The sequence below is a fragment of the Bombina bombina genome, chromosome 4, assembly GCF_027579735.1.
Source record: "Bombina bombina isolate aBomBom1 chromosome 4, aBomBom1.pri, whole genome shotgun sequence".
Classification (NCBI taxonomy): Eukaryota; Metazoa; Chordata; class Amphibia; order Anura; family Bombinatoridae; genus Bombina; species Bombina bombina.
Genome location: NC_069502.1, coordinates 722,936,752 through 722,956,262, shown reverse-complemented (window position 1 = coordinate 722,956,262; position 19,511 = coordinate 722,936,752). Strand labels below are relative to the sequence as shown.

General features: G+C 38.6%; 1 protein-coding gene across 1 annotated transcript in view; it reads left to right on the top strand.

Annotated features, from left to right (window-relative positions):
- LOC128657790 (deleted in malignant brain tumors 1 protein-like) overlaps nt 1-19,511 on the top strand; it is a 159,819-nt gene that overhangs the window by 135,235 nt on the left and 5,073 nt on the right. Inside the window, 4 exon segments of the mRNA XM_053712203.1 lie at nt 823-1,043; nt 3,270-3,411; nt 4,237-4,457; nt 11,038-11,213. Of these exon segments, the coding sequence (XP_053568178.1) occupies nt 823-1,043; nt 3,270-3,411; nt 4,237-4,457; nt 11,038-11,213 (760 nt within the window).

The following is a 19,511-nucleotide window of genomic DNA, read 5'->3' as shown; positions in this document are numbered from 1 at the left end:
CATTTGCTATATAAGTCCTACCTCCTCTGCAAATGATCTGCCGTCTGACTCAGGCACACACTGTACAAACAAAGTGCCAAGTCTGTCTCACACTGTGCATAGTGGTTTAGTGCACACTCAGAAATCCTCTCAAATGCTAATACTTTACTCCTTGTAATAACATTTCCCATGCTCATTTAGCACTTTGCTGTAGTACCCACTGGTGGCTGCCAAAATTTTAAAAATTTAGTTCTTGCCTCATGGGGCCCCCCTGGCCCATTGGGCCCTTGACAGGAGTCACCACTGTCACCCCCAGATGGCGGCCCTGAACGTGAATTACTGATATCTATGTATGTGCCCTCACAAATATATTTATACAAATTTACCTTCTATAATCCCATCTAAATATATTGTATTTCAAGCAAGTTATAAAATCATATTCTACTCACTATGAGGTCAATAACAATCCTTCAAAAAATGTATCTAATACTTTTCAAAAGAAAATCACTATTAAAATCTATGGATATTTTTGTAGATAAATAATTTGATATGTTTTTCTGTTCTGATCGACCCTTATAATAATAAGTAACATTTAAAAGAATAATAATAATAATAATAATAATAATGGCATTGCATTCTCTCAGGAACATGTTTTTAACCTAAAAACATATTTCTTTATATATGACTTTTATTATAGTGATGATCATATTACTTTAAAATATCCTCTATTATTAAACTAAAATCATGTATTGATTTAAATACATAAATGACAGCCATTCAACAAATGATTCCTCATGATTGCAGTCTTTTGGAATGGAATAATTTGTTAACTCAATTTTACAGCTTGGAGGTAGCATCTGGATGTGTATATGACTCAGTGACTATATATGACGGCCTCCCACAGAACTCTCCTCTGATAGCAAAAATATGCACACCTGGTCAAAACACTTCATTCATCTCTACCTCAAATATCATGGGCGTTGTGTTCCAAACTGATTCTAGCGTCCAGAGATATGGTTTCCAGGCTGTATACACATCAGCATACAGAAACAGCAGCACACCAGGTACTTATTTAACAGTATATTTTTAAGGGAGAATATATTGAATATTTTTTTCTTGAAAAGTAATGAGTAAAAAGAGTTGAAAAATTAAAAAAAAATATACAGTGGGGCAAAAAAGTATTTAGTCAGCCACCAATTGTGCAAGTTCTCCCACTTAAGAAGATGAGAGAGGCCTGTAATTTTCATCATAGATATACCTCAACTATGAGAGACAAAATGTGGAAACAAATCCAGACAATCACATTGTCTGATTTGGAAAGAATTTATTTGCATATTATGGTGGAAAATAAGTATTTGGTCAATATCAAAAGGTTATCTCAATACTTTGTTATATATCCTTTGTTGGCAATGACAGCGGTCAAACATTTTCTGTAAGTCTTCACAAGGTTGTCACACACTGTTGCTGGTATGTTGGCCCATTCCTGCATGCAGATCTCCTCTAGAGCAGTGATGTTTTGGGGCTGTCGCTGGGCAACATGGACTTTCAACTCCCTCCAAAGGTTTTCTATGGGGTTGAGATCTGGAGACTGGCTAGGCCACTCCAGGACCTTGAAACACTTCTTATAAAGCCACTCCTTCGTTGCCCGGGCGGTGTGTTTGGGATCATTGTCATGCTGAAAGACCCAGTCACATTTCATCTTCAATGCCCTTGCTGATGGAAGGAGGTTTGCACTCAAAATCTCACGATACATGGCCCCATTCATTCTTTCATGTACACGGATCAGTCCTGTTCCCTTTGAAGAGAAACAGCCCCAAAGCATGATGTTGCCACCCCCATGCTTCACAGAAGGTATGGTGTTCTTTGGTTGCAACTCAGCATTCTCTCTCCTCCAAACATGACGAGTTGTGTTTCTACCAAACAGTTCTACTTTGGTTTCATCTGACCATATGACATTCTCCCAATCCACTTCTGGATCATCCAAATGCTCTCTAGCATACTTCAGATGGGCCCGGACATGTACTGGCTTAAGCAGGGGGACACGTCTGGCGCTGCAGGATCTGAGTCCCTGGCGGCGTAGTGTGTTACTGATGGTAGCCTTTGTTACGTTGGTCCCAGCTCTCTGCAGGTCATAAACTAGGTCCCCCTGTGTGGTTCTGGGATGTTTGCTCACCGTTCTTGTGATCATTTTGACCCCACCGGGTGAGATCTTGCGTGGAGCCCCAGATCGAGGGAGATTATCAGTGGTCTTTTATATCTTCCATTTTCTAATTATTGCTCCCACAGTTGATTTCTTTACACCAAGCCGCTTGCCTATTGCAGATTCAGTCTTCCCAGGTCTACAATTTTGTTTCTGGTGTCCTTCGACAGCTCTTTGGTCTTCACCATAGTGGAGTTTGGAGTGTGACTGTTTGAGGTTGTGGACAGGTGTCTTTTATACTGATAACAAGTTCAAACAGGTGCCATTAATACAGGTAATGAGTGGAAGACAGAGGAACCTCATAAAGAAGAAGATACAGGTCGGTGAGAGCCAGAAATCTTGCTTGTTTGTAGGTGACCAAATACTTATTTTCCACCATAATATGCAAATAAATTATTTCCAAATCAGACAATGTGATTGTCTGGATTTGTTTCCACATTTTGTCTCTCATAGTTGAGGTATACCTATGATGAAAATTACAGGTCTCTCTCATCTTCTTAAGTGGGAGAACTTGTACAATTGGTGGCTGACTAAATACTTTTTTGCCCCACTGTATATATCTTCACTTCTAGGTGCTGTGTTAAAAAGTAAAGACTGCAATTTTAAGTTTGATTTAAGGGAGATGCACAAAAGCTATAGGATTATGAGTGAAGTCATTTTCTCTACAAAAACACGTAGACTGAGATTACATTGTTGGTTTTAATCACCGTTGGCTACCTATTTAAAGGGCAGTAGTTTAGAAAGCTGTCAAATGTTCACTTTACACTACTGGACTTACACTAGAAGGACTAATGTCTTACGGGAGAATTATTCAACCTTTTAGTGAATCTTTGTAAAATTGTCTTTTCTTAATAAAATTTGAAAGTTACAACAAAGTGGCTGTCCAACACTAGTCTATTAGTTCTCCAAATATGCCAGAATTTTAGAATCAACCATCTTAAAAGCAGATAAGTCATACAGGATCAGTTAATTTGACTGTTTCTAAGGTAGATCACTGAATCATGTGTTCCTTAATTGGAGTTTGACATCTCTATTCTAATTTATCATTTAAATTGAATTACAGCATATAATTATATGGCCTTTTTTGCAGTGAATTGTGGAGGAATCATAAATAATCACTGGGGATACATTGAGAGCCCATCCTACCCATATTCACACAGTGCTGCGGATTGTGTCTGGCATTTACAAGTCGGAGCTGGCAATGTACTCCAAATACAGTTTATAGATTTTGCGTAAGTAACAAAGACATTGTGGAATATGAAGATTTTCATCATGTGAAATGTCCTGAATACAATGTAATTTGGAGGTAAAACAAAACCCTCCAGAAATTATATTGTTGTAGCAGTGTTCATATAAAATTTTTTAAATTATCCCATTTCTATAAAAAAAAATATCATTGGAAATACTTTTTCATTGGAGGAGGTGTCCAGATTTGTCTTTCTCTTATGTTAGACTATTTTCAGAGCCACATTTATATGTGTGAAACAGCAACACACTAAAGGCTGGATTTTCACAGATTTTAGTGTGTTGTTTCCCAGGTATAAATTCAGCTTGAAAATAGCCAAATAGAATGAAGGTCCGTCTTCTTCCGCATTCAAAGGTATCCAAAATCTCAGAATGCACATTTCTAGTTTTTATTAGATGTGTGCATTGGAATCCTTCGTGAGGATCCAAAAGCGGAAGTAAGGAGCTGCTCGTTCCATTCAGATATTTTTGTAGACAGATTGATTCCTGTAAAAGATCCCCACTCTAAGATCAGGGCAAATCCAGATCTTAGAGTGGGGATCTTTTACAGGATTCCATTTGGTTATGAAAATATTTAAAGGGAATGAGCGGCTCCTTACTTGTGCATTTAAATCCTCACAAAGGATCCAAATGCTCAAATCTAGTGTTTATCTCTTATACATAGATTTAAGTTGTGAGGCAGTTATTATGTAATTTTATACAGACATATTTATGCCATTAGTAGACAGATGTATGTCTTGGCTAATGATACTAGACTAAAGTTCTCTTTTGTTGCATTTTCTTTAAATCTTATTGATGATCTTTATCACCAGACTTGAAAATTCCCCTTCTTGTTCATTTGGATTTGTATCAATTTATGATGGGACACCCCAAAATTCTCCATTACTTGGGAAATTTTGTGGAACATACAGACTCAACTTTACCTCCTCCTCAAACAGCTTAAGTGTTGTCTACTCAAGTAGAGGAAGTAGCAGCAGCCTTGTCAGAGGGTTCCGTGCCAATTATGTTTCTGTATATCAAAGTAATCAGAATGGTAAGTGTGGTGCTGAACAAATCACATGCTTTCACTATATGGTCCATAAAAACCAAAATGCAGCGCTAGTTTCAAATAATTTTCCATCTGTAATGTAATCTTCGAACAAACAAAAATCCAGAGAAAAAAGGTAGCTATTAAGAACATTTTAAATTAAAAAAAATTAATAAAAAAACTCATAATGGTGTCTCTAGCTGCGTTCACATTCTAAACTATGGCTATAGGTAAATAGCATGCAAGATAGTAAATCCAGATTAAAGTTAGCTGTTGCTGTAGGATTTGCTTACATTTTTGGGATTGCATCCTACTGGAAAAGCCATGGTACCAATCAGGAGGGGATTAAAAGAATATCAAAATCACTGGATGTACCATGGAGCACTGTCAAAACCATCAATAAGAGGAGAAAATGTGGCACCACAGAGACATTAGAAAGATCAGGACAACCCTTTAAAGTTGTTGAGGGGACAAGTATAACATTAATCAGGGAGGCTATCAAGTGGAAGGAGTTACAGAAATGTATGGCAGGTACCAGATACTCCTTGCATGTGAGTACTATCTCTCATATTTTGCACATATGTGTGCTATAGGGTAGGGATGCAAGATGGAAACAATTTTTTACAAAAAGCAACATACAAGCACTCCTAAATTATGGCAAAAGATTAATTAAGTAACCCCGAACCATGTGGGAGATGTGCTATGGTCTGACGAGACAAAGGTTGTACTTTTTGGCCTAAATTATAAAACATATGTTTGGCGAAAAGAAAGTAATTCTATTATCCAAAAAACACTATACCAACTTTGAAGCATGGTGGTGGTAGCATCATGCTTTGGGCTGCTTTTTCTCACCTGGGTCAGGGGCTTTTGTTAAAATAGATGGGACAATAAATAGCTCCAAATAACAAAATATTTTGGCACAAAACCTGTTGGCCTCTGTCAGAAAGCGGAAGAGGAATTTCACATTCCACCATGACAATGACTAAAAGAAAAACAACAAAGTCTACCGAGGCATGGCTGCCAGGAAAGGAAAATCAAAGTCTTGGAATGGCCCAGTCAGAGCCCAGACCTCAATCACATCAAAATAAAACCTGTAGAATTATCTAAAAAGAGCGCTGTACACAGGAGATCCCCTCACAATTTGAAGGAAGGAAGAGTGGGATACAATTTTGAAGTCTAAAGGTGCAAAATTAATAGAGTTAAATTCACAAAGTTAAAGTTAATTCACTTGGGCCTAGATTTGGAGTTCGGCGGTAGCCGTGAAAACCAGCGTTAGAGGCTCCTAACGCTGGTTTTGGCCGCCCGCTGGTATTTGGAGTCAGTGATTAAAGGGTCTAACGCTCACTTTTCAGCCGCGACTTTTCCATACCGCAGATCCCCTTACGCCATTTGCGTATCCTATCTTTTCAATGGGATCTTTCTAACGCTGGTATTTAGAGTCGTTTCTGAAGTGAGCGTTAGAGCTCTAACGACAAAACTCCAGCCGCCTGAAAATAGCAGGAGTTAAGAGCTTTCTGGCTAACGCCGGTTCATAAAGCTCTTAACTACTGTGCTCTAAAGTACACTAACACCCATAAACTACCTATGTACCCCTAAACCGAGCTCCCCCCACATCGCCGCCACTCGATTAAAATTTTTAACCCCTAATCTGCCGACCGCCACCTACGTTATACTTATGTACCCCTAATCTGCTGCCCCTAACACCGCCGACCCCTATATTACATTTATTAACCCCTAACCTGCCCCCCACAACATCGCCGCCAGCTAATTAAAATAATTAACCCCTAATCTTCCGACCGCAAAGTGCCGCCACCTACTTTATACTTATGTACCCCTAATCTGCTACCCCTAACACCGCCGACCCCTATATTATATTTATTAACCCCTAATCTGCCCCCCTCAACGTCGCCGACACCTGCCTACACTTATTAACTCCTAATCTGCCGAGCGGACCTGAGCGCTACTATAATAAAGTTATTAACCCCTAATCCGCCTCACTAACCCTATCATAAATAGTATTAACCCCTAATCTGCCCTCCCTAACATCGCCGACACCTAACTTCAATTATTAACCCCTAATCTGACGACCGGAGCTCACCGCTATTCTAATAAATGTATTAACCCCTAAAGCTAAGTCTAACCCTAACACTAACACCCCCCTAACTTAAAAATAATTTACATCTAACGAAATAAATTAACTCTTATTAAATAAATTATTCCTATTTAAAGCTAAATACTTACCTGTAAAATAAATCCTATTATAGCTACAATATAAATTATAATTATATTATAGCTATTTTAGGATTAATATTTATTTTACAGGCAACTTTGTATTTATTTTAACCAGGTACAATAGCTATTAAATAGTTAAGAACTATTTAATAGCTACCTAGTTAAAATAATAACAAATTTACCTGTAAAATAAATCCTAACCTAAGATATAATTAAACTTAACACTACCCTATCAATAAAATAATTAAATAAACTACCTACAATTACCTACAATTAACCTAACACTGCACTATCAATAAATTAATTAAACACAATTGCTACAAATAAATACAATTAAATAAACTATCTAAAGTACAAAAAATAAAAAAGAACTAAGTTACAAAAAATAAAAAAATATTTACAAACATAAGAAAAATATTACAACAATTTTAAACTAATTACACCTACTCTAAGCCCCCTAATAAAATAACAAAGCCCCCCAAAATAAAAAATTCCCTACCCTATTCTAAATTTAAAAAGTTACAAGCTCTTTTACCTTACCAGCCCTGAACAGGGCCCTTTGCGGGGCATGCCCCAAGAATTTCAGCTCTTTTGCCTGTAAAAGAATAATTACAATACCCCCCCCCCAACATTACAACCCACCACCCACATACCCCTAATCTAACCCAAACCCCCCTTAAATAAACCTAACACTAAGCCCCTGAAGATCTTCCTACCTTGTCTTCACCATCCAGGTATCACCGATCCGTCCTGGCTCCAACATCTTCATCCAACCCAAGCGGGGGTTGGCGATCCATAATCCGGTGCTGAAGAGGTCCAGAAGAGGCTCCAAAGTCTTCCTCCTATCCGGCAAGAAGAGGACATCCGGACCGGCAAACATCTTCTCCAAGCGGCATCTTCGATCTTCTTCCATCCGGAGCGAAGCGGCAGGATCCTGAAGACCTCCAGCGCGGAACATCCATCCGGACCGACGATTGAACGACGAATGACTGTTCCTTTAAGGGACGTCATCCAAGATGGCGTCCCTCGAATTCCGATTGGCTGATAGGATTCTATCAGCCAATCGGAATTAAGGTAGGAATTTTCTGATTGGCTGATGGAATCAGCCAATCAGAATCTAGTTCAATCCGATTGGCCGATCCAATCAGCCAATCAGATTGAGCTCACATTCTATTGGCTGATCGGAACAGCCAATAGAATGCGAGCTCAATCTGATTGGCTGATTGGATCAGCCAATCGGATTGAACTTGATTCTGATTGGCTGATTCCATCAGCCAATCAGAAAATTCCTACCTTAATTCCGATTGGCTGATAGAATCCTATCAGCCAATCGGAATTCGAGGGACGCCATCTTGGATGACGTCCCTTAAAGGAACAGTCATTCGTCGTTCAGTCGTCGGTCCGGATGGATGTTCCGCGCTGGAGGTCTTCAGGATCCTGCCGCTTCGCTCCGGATGGAAGAAGATCGAAGATGCCGCTTGGAGAAGATGTTTGCCGGTCCGGATGTCCTCTTCTTGCCGGATAGGAGGAAGACTTTGGAGCCTCTTCTGGACCTCTTCAGCACCGGATGATGGATCGCCAACCCCCGCTTGGGTTGGATGAAGATGTTGGAGCCAGGACGGATCGGTGATACCTGGATGGTGAAGACAAGGTAGGAAGATCTTCAGGGGCTTAGTGTTAGGTTTATTTAAGGGGGGTTTGGGTTAGATTAGGGGTATGTGGGTGGTGGGTTGTAATGTTGGGGGGGGTATTGTATTTATTCTTTTACAGGCAAAAGAGCTGAACTTCTTGGGGCATGCCCCGCAAAGGGCCCTGTTCAGGGCTGGTAAGGTAAAAGAGCTTGTAACTTTTTTAATTTAGAATAGGGTAGGGAATTTTTTATTTTGGGGGGCTTTGTTATTTTATTAGGGGGCTTAGAGTAGGTGTAATTAGTTTAAAATTGTTGTAATATTTTTCTTATGTTTGTAAATATTTTTTTATTTTTTGTAACTTAGTTCTTTTTTATTTTTGGTACTTTAGCTAGTTTATTTAATTGTATTTATTTGTAGGAATTGTGTTTAATTAATTTATTGATAGTGTAGTGTTAGGTTAATTGTAGGTAATTGTAGGTAGTTTATTTAATTTTTTTATTGATAGGGTAGTGTTAGGTTTAATTATAATTTAGGTTAGGATTTATTTTACAGGTAAATTTGTTATTATTTTAACTAGGTAACTATTAAATAGTTCTTAACTATTTAATAGCTATTGTACCTGGTTAAAATAATTACAAAGTTGCCTGTAAAATAAATATTAATCCTAAATTAGCTACAATGTAATTATAATTTATATTGTAGCTATATTAGGATTTATTTTACAGGTAAGTATTTAGCTTTAAATAGGAATCATTTATTTAATAAGAGTTAATTTATTTCGTTAGATGTAAATTATATTTACGTTAGGGGGGGTGTTAGTGTTAGGGTTAGACTTAGCTTTAGGGGTTAATACATTTATTAGAATAGCGGTGAGCTCCGATCGGAAGATTAGGGGTTAATAATTGAAGGTAGGTGTCGGCGATGTTAGGGAGGGCAGATTAGGGGTTAATACTATTTATGATAGGGTTAGTGAGGCGGATTAGGGGTTAATAACTTTATTATAGTAGCGCTCAGGTCCGCTCGGCAGATTAGGAGTTAATAAGTGTAGGTAGGTGGCGGCGATGTTGGGAGCGGCAGATTAGGGGTTAATAAATATAATATAGGGGTCAGCGATGTTAGGGCAGCAGATTAGGGGTACATAGGGATAACGTAGGTTGCGGCGGTTTACGGAGCAGCAGATTAGGGGTTAATAAGTGTAAGGCTAGGGGTGTTTAGACTCGGGGTACATGTTAGAGTGTTAGGTGCAGACGTAGGAAGTGTTTCCCCATAGGAAACAATGGGGCTGCGTTAGGAGCTGAACGCTGCTTTTTTGCAGGTGTTAGTTTTTTTTTAAGCTCAAACAGCCCCATTGTTTCCTATGGGGGAATCGTGCACGAGCACGTTTTTGAGGCCGGCCGCGTCCGTAAGCAACTCTGGTATCGAGAGTTGCATTTGCGGTAAAAATGCTCTACGCTCCTTTTTTGGAGCCTAACGCAGCATTTGTTTGAACTCTCGATACCAGAGTTAAATTTATGGTGCGGCCAGAAAAAAACCCGCGGAGCGTTAACAGCCCTTCTATCGCCAAACTCCAAATCTAGGCCAAAGACTTGCTGCAGTAATTAATGCCAAAGGTGCTTCCAAAAAGTATTAATAATTAACTATTTGTTTCTATGGATTTTTTTTTTTTGGAAGATCACATTACAGAAGGACATTTACATTGTATCTATTTCTGGCTTTAAATTTCAAAAACCTGCAATTTCATAAGGGTGTGTAGGCTTTTTATTCCAGTATACATTGAACTTACAAATTCAATGTAAATCAAAGATTTTTTGATTTGCTTATCCATAATACAAGCTCTTTATGAATTATGTATCTGTTTAAAGGGATAGGCAAGTCAAAATTAAACTCTTGGTATCCTTTTTTTTAAAAGTACATATATTACACTACTGGCAGCTTGGTGGGGATTGGCGGCTACACATATTTGTCTCTTGTCATTGGCTCACCGGGTATTTTAAGCTAGCTCCCAGTAGTACATTGCTGCTTGGAAGCAATTTTTTACTATGTGTTTAATTCATTTGCAGGAGTTAGACACACAGTTACATACAAGCAATAGTGCAATAAATAATCTGCAACATTTGCTTTTTGCTCTTTTACATCCATTTAAGTAAATAAAATAAAAATCTAATGTACTCATTATTTCAAACAAAATTGTATAAGATGTTTTAATAGAAGTTATAAATGTGTTAAATCAGTGATTGACAACTAACAGGAGGGCCACAGATCAATATTGAAGAAGCTTTAGGGGCTGCTTTTAAACGTATGGCTATTAAATACGCAGACAATATTTCCTAAAAATGTCCAGTGTCACAGGGCCAATTTTAGGAAAGATTGCAAAGTCTGCTCTTCTCCCCTTAGAGGACTCATTTGATTTGTGGCTATCCCAAGCAAATATTTTTACTTCCACTTTTTCCTGGGACTACAAATCTATGGCACAGATTTTTAGTTCTGCTTTTTCCAGGGGGCCACAAAAACTAGCACTAAAGAACACATGGCCCTTGGAACACAACTTTGCCATTCCTGTTTTAAATGACAAACTTGTTGTAGGATGTTGTTGATGCACAAGAAAGTTAAATACATTTTTTAGGGGAATTTAACTATAGATGCTGTAGTATTAAGCTTTTGTTTTAATGACATTACTTGATTGTGAAATTCATAACTGACTTTTTTCTTTTTCCTCTTTGCAGTGACTCTGTCATGTACATCAGATTACATGCAAGCACAGATTTCAATATGGTACCTTCAGTCTTTGGGTTATTCAGTAAATGATGTTTTCTTGAATGACCCTAATTGTCATCCTAACATTTATGGGAGCTGGGTGACATTTTACATATATTACAATCAATGTGGTACAACAAGACAGGTATGATAACAGTTTGCAGAGCTTCATAGAATAGACTCAATGGTGTTATTTATTTAGAAATGTATATTGCAAATAATACCACTGTCCATCTTGTGCTCTTTAAATTAATACTTACAGGGAAGTGAAACACACATGGTTCATTTTGTGATTCAGATAGAGAATACATTTTTTTTCCAATTTACTTATCAAATTCCCTTTGTTCTCATGTTATTCTTTGTTGAAGAGATATCTAGATAGTTAGTGTGCACATGTCTGAAGAACTACATAACAGGAAATAGTGCTGCCCTCTAGTGCTCTTGCTAATGTGTAACATTGTTGCAAAAATGCTGCCATATAGTGCTGCAGGCACGTGCACACTCCTGAACTCACCTTCCTACTTTCAAAAAAGGATAACAAGAAAACAAAGAAAATTTGATACTATAAGTAAAATGGAAAGTTGTTTACAATTGTATGTTCTATCTGAATCATGAAAAAAAAATTGTGCTTCATGTCCCTTTAAATAACTCTAATTTTCTAATATATTCGTTTCTTCACTTGCTATTAGTTAATATATTTCCATTCTTACTATATAATTAGTAGATATTCTCATTTTCTATTAGTTAATTAATAGGTCACAAAACTCAAAATTAGACTTTCATGATTCAGACAGAATATGAAAAAAAAATCAATTTTGCTTCTATATTCAATCTACTTTATCTTGGTATCTTGCTAAAGTGCATATCTAGAAAAGCTCAGGAACGGGCACGTGTCCGGAACACTATATGGCAGCAGTTCTGAAAAAATTGTTGTTTTATACATTGTACTCAAAATGTACAACTGCTCTCATATACTGCTCCAAACAAGTGCACGCTCCTGAGGCTACCTACCTTTTCAAATAAAAGATAACAATAGAATTAAGTAACTTTCAGCTAGATTACGAGTTTTGCGTTATGAGTGAAAAAGCAGCGTTATGGCTCTTTTTCACTACCGCTGGTATTACGAGTCTTGCAGGTATATCTGTACCGCACTTTTTTGGCTGTTACGCAACATAACTACCGCAGCTTTCAAAAAGTCCTTTTTCAATAGGACTTAGATAACGCCGATATTACGAGTTTGCCTGTCCGGCCAAACAGTGAGCGGTACAGCATATAAGTACAAGATCCGTACCGTAAACTGAAAGTCAGTAGTTATGGGTTTTGCGCTACAAAGCTATAGCATAAAACTCATATCTAAAGTGTTACAAAGTACACTAACACCCATAAACTACCTATTAACCCCTAAACCGAGGCACTCCCGCATCCCAAACACTATAATAAAATTATTAACTCCTCATCTGCCGCTCCCGACATCGCTGCAACTATAATAAACATATTAACCCCTAAACCGCCGCACTCCCGCATCGCAAACACTAGTTAAATATTATTAACCCCTAATCTGCTGTCCCTAACATCGCTGCAACCTACATTACTGTTATTAACCCCTAATCTGCTGCCCCCGAAAATCCCTGCCACTATACTATACTTACACTACAAAAAAATCTATTACATTATTAAATACAATTAACTAAATTACAAAAAATACTAAATTATAAAAAATAAAAAATAAATATTTAAACTAATTACACCTAATCTAATAGCCCTATCAAAATAAAAAAGCCCCCCCCCCAAATAAAAAACCCTAGCCTAAACTAAACTTCTAATAGCCCTTAAAATGGCCTTTTGTGGGGCAATGCCCCAAAGAAATCAGCTCTTTTACCTGTAAAAACAAATAAAAACAACCCCCAAACAGTAAAACCCACCACCCACACAACCAAACCCCCCAAATAAAATCCTATCTAAATAAACCTAAGCTCCCCATTGCCCTGAAAAGGGCATTTGGATGGGCATTGCCCTTAAAAGGGCATTTAGCTCTTTTTCAGCCCAAACCCTACTCTAAAAATAAAACCCACCCAATAAACATTTAGCTCTTTTTCAGCCCAAACCCTACTCTAAAAATAAAACCCATCCAATAAACCCTTAAAAAAACCTAACACTAACCCCCGAAGATCCACTTACAGTTTTTGAAGACCAGACATCTATCCTCAACTAAGCCGGGAGAAGTCTTCATCCAAGCAGCAAGAAGTCCTCAACAAAGCTGGGAGAAGTCTTCATCCAAGCGGCAAGAAGTGGTCCTCCAGACGGGCAGAAGTCTTCATCCAGACGGCATCTTCTATCTTCATACTTCCGACGCGGAGCGGCTCCATCTTCAAGACATCCAGCAGAGCATCCTCTTCTTTCGACGGCTAACGAAGAATGAAGGTTCCATTAAGGGACGTCATCCAAGATGGCGTCCCTTAAATTCCGATTGGCTAATAGAATTCTATCAGCCAATCGGAATTAAAGTTGAAAAAATCCTATTGGCTGATGCAATCAGCCAATAGGATTGAGCTCACATTCTATTGGCTGACTGGAACAGCCAATAGAATGTGAGCTCAATCCTATTGACTGTTTGGATCAGCCAATTGGATTAAAGCTCAATCCTATTGGCTGTTTGCATCAGCCAATCGGATTTTTTCAACTTTAATTCTTTTAGCCAATTGGAATTCAAGGGACGCCATCTTGGATGACGCCCCTTAAAGGAACCTTCATTCTTTGTTAGCCATCGAAAGAAGAGGATGCTCCACGCCGGATGTCTTGAAGATGGAGCTGCTCCGAGTTCGAAGGATGAAGATAGAGGATGCCGTCTAGTTGAAGACTTCTGCCCGTCTGGAGGATGACTTCTTGCCACTTGGATGAAGACTTCTCCCGGCTTCATTGAGGACTTCTTGCTGCTTGGATGAAAACTTCTCCCAGCTTCGTTGAGGGTGGATGTCCGGTCTTCAAAAACTGTAAGTGGATCTTCGGGGGTAAGTGTTAGGTTTTCTTTAAGGGTTTATTGGGTGGGTTTTATTTTTAGAGTAGGGTTTGGGCTGAAAAAGAGCTAAATGCCCTTTTAAGGGCAATGCCCATCCAAATGCCCTTTTCAGGGCAATGGGGAGCTTATAGGATTTTATTTGGGGGGTTTGGTTGTGTGGGTGGAGGATTTTACTGTTGAGGGGGTTGTTTGCATTTTTTTCAGGTAAAAGAGCTGATTTATTTGGGGCAATGCCCCGCAAAAGGCCCTTTTAAGGGCTATTGGCAGTTTAGTTTAGGCTAGGTTTTTTTTATTTTGGGGGGGCTTTTTTATTTTAGATTAGGTGTAATTAGTTTAAATATTTGATAATATATTTTTTATTTTGTGTAATTTAGAGGTTTTTTTTTTGTAATTTAGTTAATTGTATTTAATTAATTTAATTGATTTAATTTTAGTGTAAGGTTAGGTGTTAGTGTAAGACAGGTTAGGTTTTATTTTACAGGTAAATTTGTATTTATTTTAACTAGGTAGTTTGTAAATAGTTAATAACTATTTACTAACTAGTCTACCTAGTTAAAATAAATACAGACTTACCTGTGAAATAAAAATAAAATCTAAGATAACTACAATGTAACTATTAGTTATATTGTAGCTAACTTAGGGTTTATTTTACAGGTAAGTATTTAGTTTTAAATAGGAATTATTTAGTTAATGATAGTAATTTTTATTTAGATTTATTTTAATTATATTAAAGTTAGTGGGTTTAGGGTTAGATTTAGGTTTAGGCGTTAATAACTTTAGATTAATCTAAAGATTACGCAAAACTCGTAATCTAGCCAATTGATAATAGAAGCAAATCTGAATTGTTTTGACAATTGCTTACTCTATCTGAATCATGACCGTTTCATTTTGAGTTTCATGTCCCAATGTATTCTTATTCTAACTGTATTAGTATTTTTGTTTTACCTTTTACAAGGCAAAAAGATGTTTTACTTGATGCATGAGTGTATTAGACCATAAAACTTTTAAAGTGTAGAATAATATTACTGGATGTTTATAAGGTTAAATATATTAGCATCTACTGCTTACTATAGTTTAAAAATAATTATATTGATATTTTTTCTCTTATAGTATATTAGTATTTATTAGACACGTGAATTCTGCAATTTCATCCACTGCAAAATGCGGACGAAGGTGAATTTAGTCCGATGGTGAATTTGTTTTTTTCAGAGCTGGATTTCCTCTTGTTAAAGGGCAACACACTAAGATCTGGATTCGCATGGATTTTTTGTTGCATTTTCACAAGAAGAAATTCAGCTCCAAACAGAGCTGAATGCAGCAAGCTGTTGCCAACTTTTTCCGCAATAGACAGCAAATTAAATTGCCGAATGCACATTAATGCCGAATGCACATGTTAATTTTCAGTCACCCCTTTGGGATTGGCTAGACATCACAGTCTATCTATCTATCTATCTAGCTTTCTGTCTATCTATCTATCTATCTATCTATCTATCTATCTATCATACATCTATTTATCTATCTATCATCATCTTTCTTACATTACTAAGTATAATTTGAAGTAAGCATAACTATATTAATTAAAATAAAATGCAACACTGGCTGCTATTGTGCAATTTGTTTGTTTTTTAAAATTAAAATCATGTTGCGACTCATTGTTTGTTGTGTAACTAAGATTTGACACAAATTCTTTTCTCATTTTATTGTGTTTTGTAAATTTTTGGTGGTGTTTTTGAGATTCTGTTGTTCTTGACAGTGCAACTTACAACTTGTGGCAGTGATTAGGGGGAACACAAATCTATTTGAATTTCACTATTTTTGAGTGGCAATATTACAGCAAGTTTTTTCCCATGATATATTAGTTTCATGAGCTTTATTGGATCTAGCCCTCTGTCTCTCGGGGGCCTGATTATCTGAAGCTCTCTGCTCTGGCGAGATGATCTATAACATCTCATCAGTACGACGAGTTTCCTCAAATAATTTTATAGAGGCAAATTTTATACATGGATCTGCTTATCTAGCTAAGCAGAGTGCTGTATGCAAAGAAAACACACATACATTGAAATATAATGCTCAAAAAAGCACCAAAAGTTTGACAATCAATTGTTAAATTAATGAATTAATAGCAAAGTAAAAGTAGAAACTGCATCCATGGCCTTATATGTTAATTTTCAGTCACCCCTTTGGCAAAAAGGATTGGCTAGACATCACAGTCTAACTTCACAAGATAGGCTTTTGTCACCATCAATCAAGTTTCTGAACAGAATAATAATTCTGTTTGGCTAGTGCCTGTCTGCATTCTTTGTAATGAATAAATGCATTTTGCTCTTTTGGCCATGCAGACATTCATTTATTTAAACAATTTGTCAATATGATATTAAGTTTCGTACCAATTAATTGCCTTGGTTAAATTACCAATTGTCATTAAAATGGCATTTGGATGGGCATTGTCCTTAAAAGGGCATTCAGCTCTTTTGCTGCCCTCCAAAAAATAAAAAACTTAAACTATAAAAAAAAACACATTCATCCCGGCGGCAGTCCATCTTCATCCATCTTCTTATCTTCATCCCGGTGGTGGCGGAAATGGCGGCGGTGATAGCAGCAGCAACAGTTGTCCTCCTCTTCAGAGCAGTAACAGTGAGATCCTCTTCAGCAGTCCCAAGCCGCTGTCAGGGTTTTTTTCCCTGATTTGTTTGCCATGTGCTGCTGGTAACCATTCTACTCACCTCTCTTAATGAATCTGGTACAGAGTGTGTGATGCTGCTCATTTCCTGAACGCCCTCTTATGGCCAGACTGGTGAAGATTATCCGTGTGAGACAGGTTGCAGTCTAACAATTGTGATATTATCACTTATTATTTAAAGGGCCTCTGTTCAGTATGCTTTGCCCTTGTGTTGTTTTAGACCTGTTTGTGAGTTCCTGTGTTCCAGTTCCTGTGTATTACCTGCCTGTCTGACGTCCCTTCTGGTTCCTGATCCCTGGCTTGTTCATGACTCTGCTGTTCTCCTTTTTCCTGATTCCGGCTCTTCCGACTATTCGCTTTGGCTCCTGACTCGGCTCGTCTGACTACTAGCTCTGGCTTTGACTCCTGGACTTTTTTTTTTTTTTTTAATAAAGGTGTGATTATTTTTGCACTTCTCATTTCAGTCTGATTCCTGGCACCCTGACATTATGCAAGGGCCATGAATCCTGATGGTGCTAATAATCCACCTTTACCTACCATCATTTCCAGGATGGATGAACAGGATCACCGCTTGGATCAATTTGCACTAGCCCTGCAATCCCTGCTGACTTGCACTGCACATTTGGACCAGAGTGTCCCACAAGTTATGGCTGCTCCTGTTTCCGCTGCTGCACCTAGTCCTACCAGGAGCATGTCTGGTTCTGCACCTCTACCTCAGCAATATGGAGGCGATCGTATTCAGTGTAGAGGGTTTTTAAACCAGTTGGGAAATTACTTTGAGATGTTACCTCAGATGTTTCCCTCTGACAGAGCTAAGGTGGGATTTCTCATCTCATTACTCTCTGACACAGCTCTTGCCTGGGCTAATCCCTTGAGGGAGACTAATAAACCAGTGATTTCAAATTACCCTGAATTTGTGGCCTCCATTCAAAATGTATTTGATGTTCCGGCTCGCTCCTCCTCTGTTGCTAAATGACTCATGTCCGTTCATCAAGGTACGAGATCTGTTGCTCAGTATGCCATTGAGTTCCATACGCTTGCTGCAGAGATAGGTTGGAACAATGAAGCCCTTGTTGCCGCCTTCTTTCATAGGCTCTCTGATGCTATTAAAGATGAAGTTGCTGCCAGAGATATCTCGAGGTGTTGGTGTCTTTTTTAATCCTAATTGACATCAGACTCAGAGGGAGGCCCTCTTTCAAGGAGCACTTGCAGAAGTCTCCTGTTCCATTGTCTCCTACGTGTTCGTTCCCACCCATGCCTCCCTCTCCTCCCATGCCTTCTGGTCCCGAGTCACCAGGTACTGCTGAGCCGATGCAGTTGGAATTCACGCTTCTCTCCACGGCGGAGAGGGCCTTTAGGAGAAGGGAGGGGCTCTGCCTCTATTGTGGGTTACAGGGACACCTTTTAAAGTCATGTCCTACACGGCAGAGAAACGCTCACACCTAAGGTCCTGTAGGGGGCAGACCTTGGTTGGTTTATCCTCGTTCCTGGAACCGCTTAAGGAAAAAGCTTTGGTCACGGTTGTCCTTTCCTGGGTGGACTCCTCTATAGTCACCCAGGCTCTTGTTGACTCCAGTGCTGCGGGCTATTTCATTAACAGTGCTTTTGTATCAAAGCACCCCATTCCTGTTTTGCCTCGGTCCTTTCCACTTGCTATTGAGGCCATTGATGGCAGGCCCCTTCAGCCCGCACTCGTTGCTCACGAAACCGCTCCATTATCCATGGCTGTTGGGTTCTCCATTTTGAAACCCTCCAGTTCCAAGTGCTAAACTCTCCGCATTTTCCCGTTGTTCTTGGTTATCCCTGGCTCCAAAATTACAATCCCAGACTTGACTGGTGCAGGTCCGAAATTTTTTCATGGTCTCCGCAATGTATTTCCACTGGTCTTTGGAAACCAGTCAAAGTCATGTGCACTTCTTCGGTATCTCAACTGCCAGAGGAGTACCGAGAGTTCCTAGACGTTTTTGACAAGGTGCATGCCAGTCTTATGATTGTACCATAGACCTGCAACCTGGAGCCATTCCTCCTTGGGGCCGGGTTTACCCTTTGTCTGTTGTGGAGAATTGTGCTATGGAGTAGTATGTTGCCGATGCTCTGTTACGGGGGATCATCCACAAATCCTGCTTTCCTGCAGCGACTGTCTTCTTATTTGTGAAGAAAAAGGGTGGCGAGTTAAGACCATGCATCGATTATAGGGGTCTTAATCATCTTACCATTAAGAATGCTTACCCTATTCCGCTCATTATGGAACTCTTTGACCGCCTCAAGGGAACTACAGTCTTTTCTAAACTTGATTTGAGAGGAGCATACAATCTCGTTAGGATCAAGGAGGGCCACAAATGGAAAACAGCATTTAATATAAGGAGCGGGCATTATGAATATCTTGTAATGCCCTTTGGCCTATGTAATGCTCCTGCTGTTTTTCAGAAATTAATTAATGATTTCCTATGAGATATGTTGCAACAGAGTGTTGTGGTGTACTTAGACGACATACTTATACCCACACTTGAGGCTCGTTCTGATGTCACACAGGTACTTCAGAGACTACGTGAGAACGGCCTGTTTTGTAAACTCAAGAAATGTGAGTTACATCAGACTCAATTAACCTTCCTAGGTTATGTAATCTCCATTGCATGGTTCTCCGTGGATCTTGACAAGTTGTCTGCAGTTCTGCAGTGGCCTCACCGAGTTGGTCTTCGGTCTATTCAATGTTTTTTGGTCTACACCAATTACTATAGAAAGTTTAT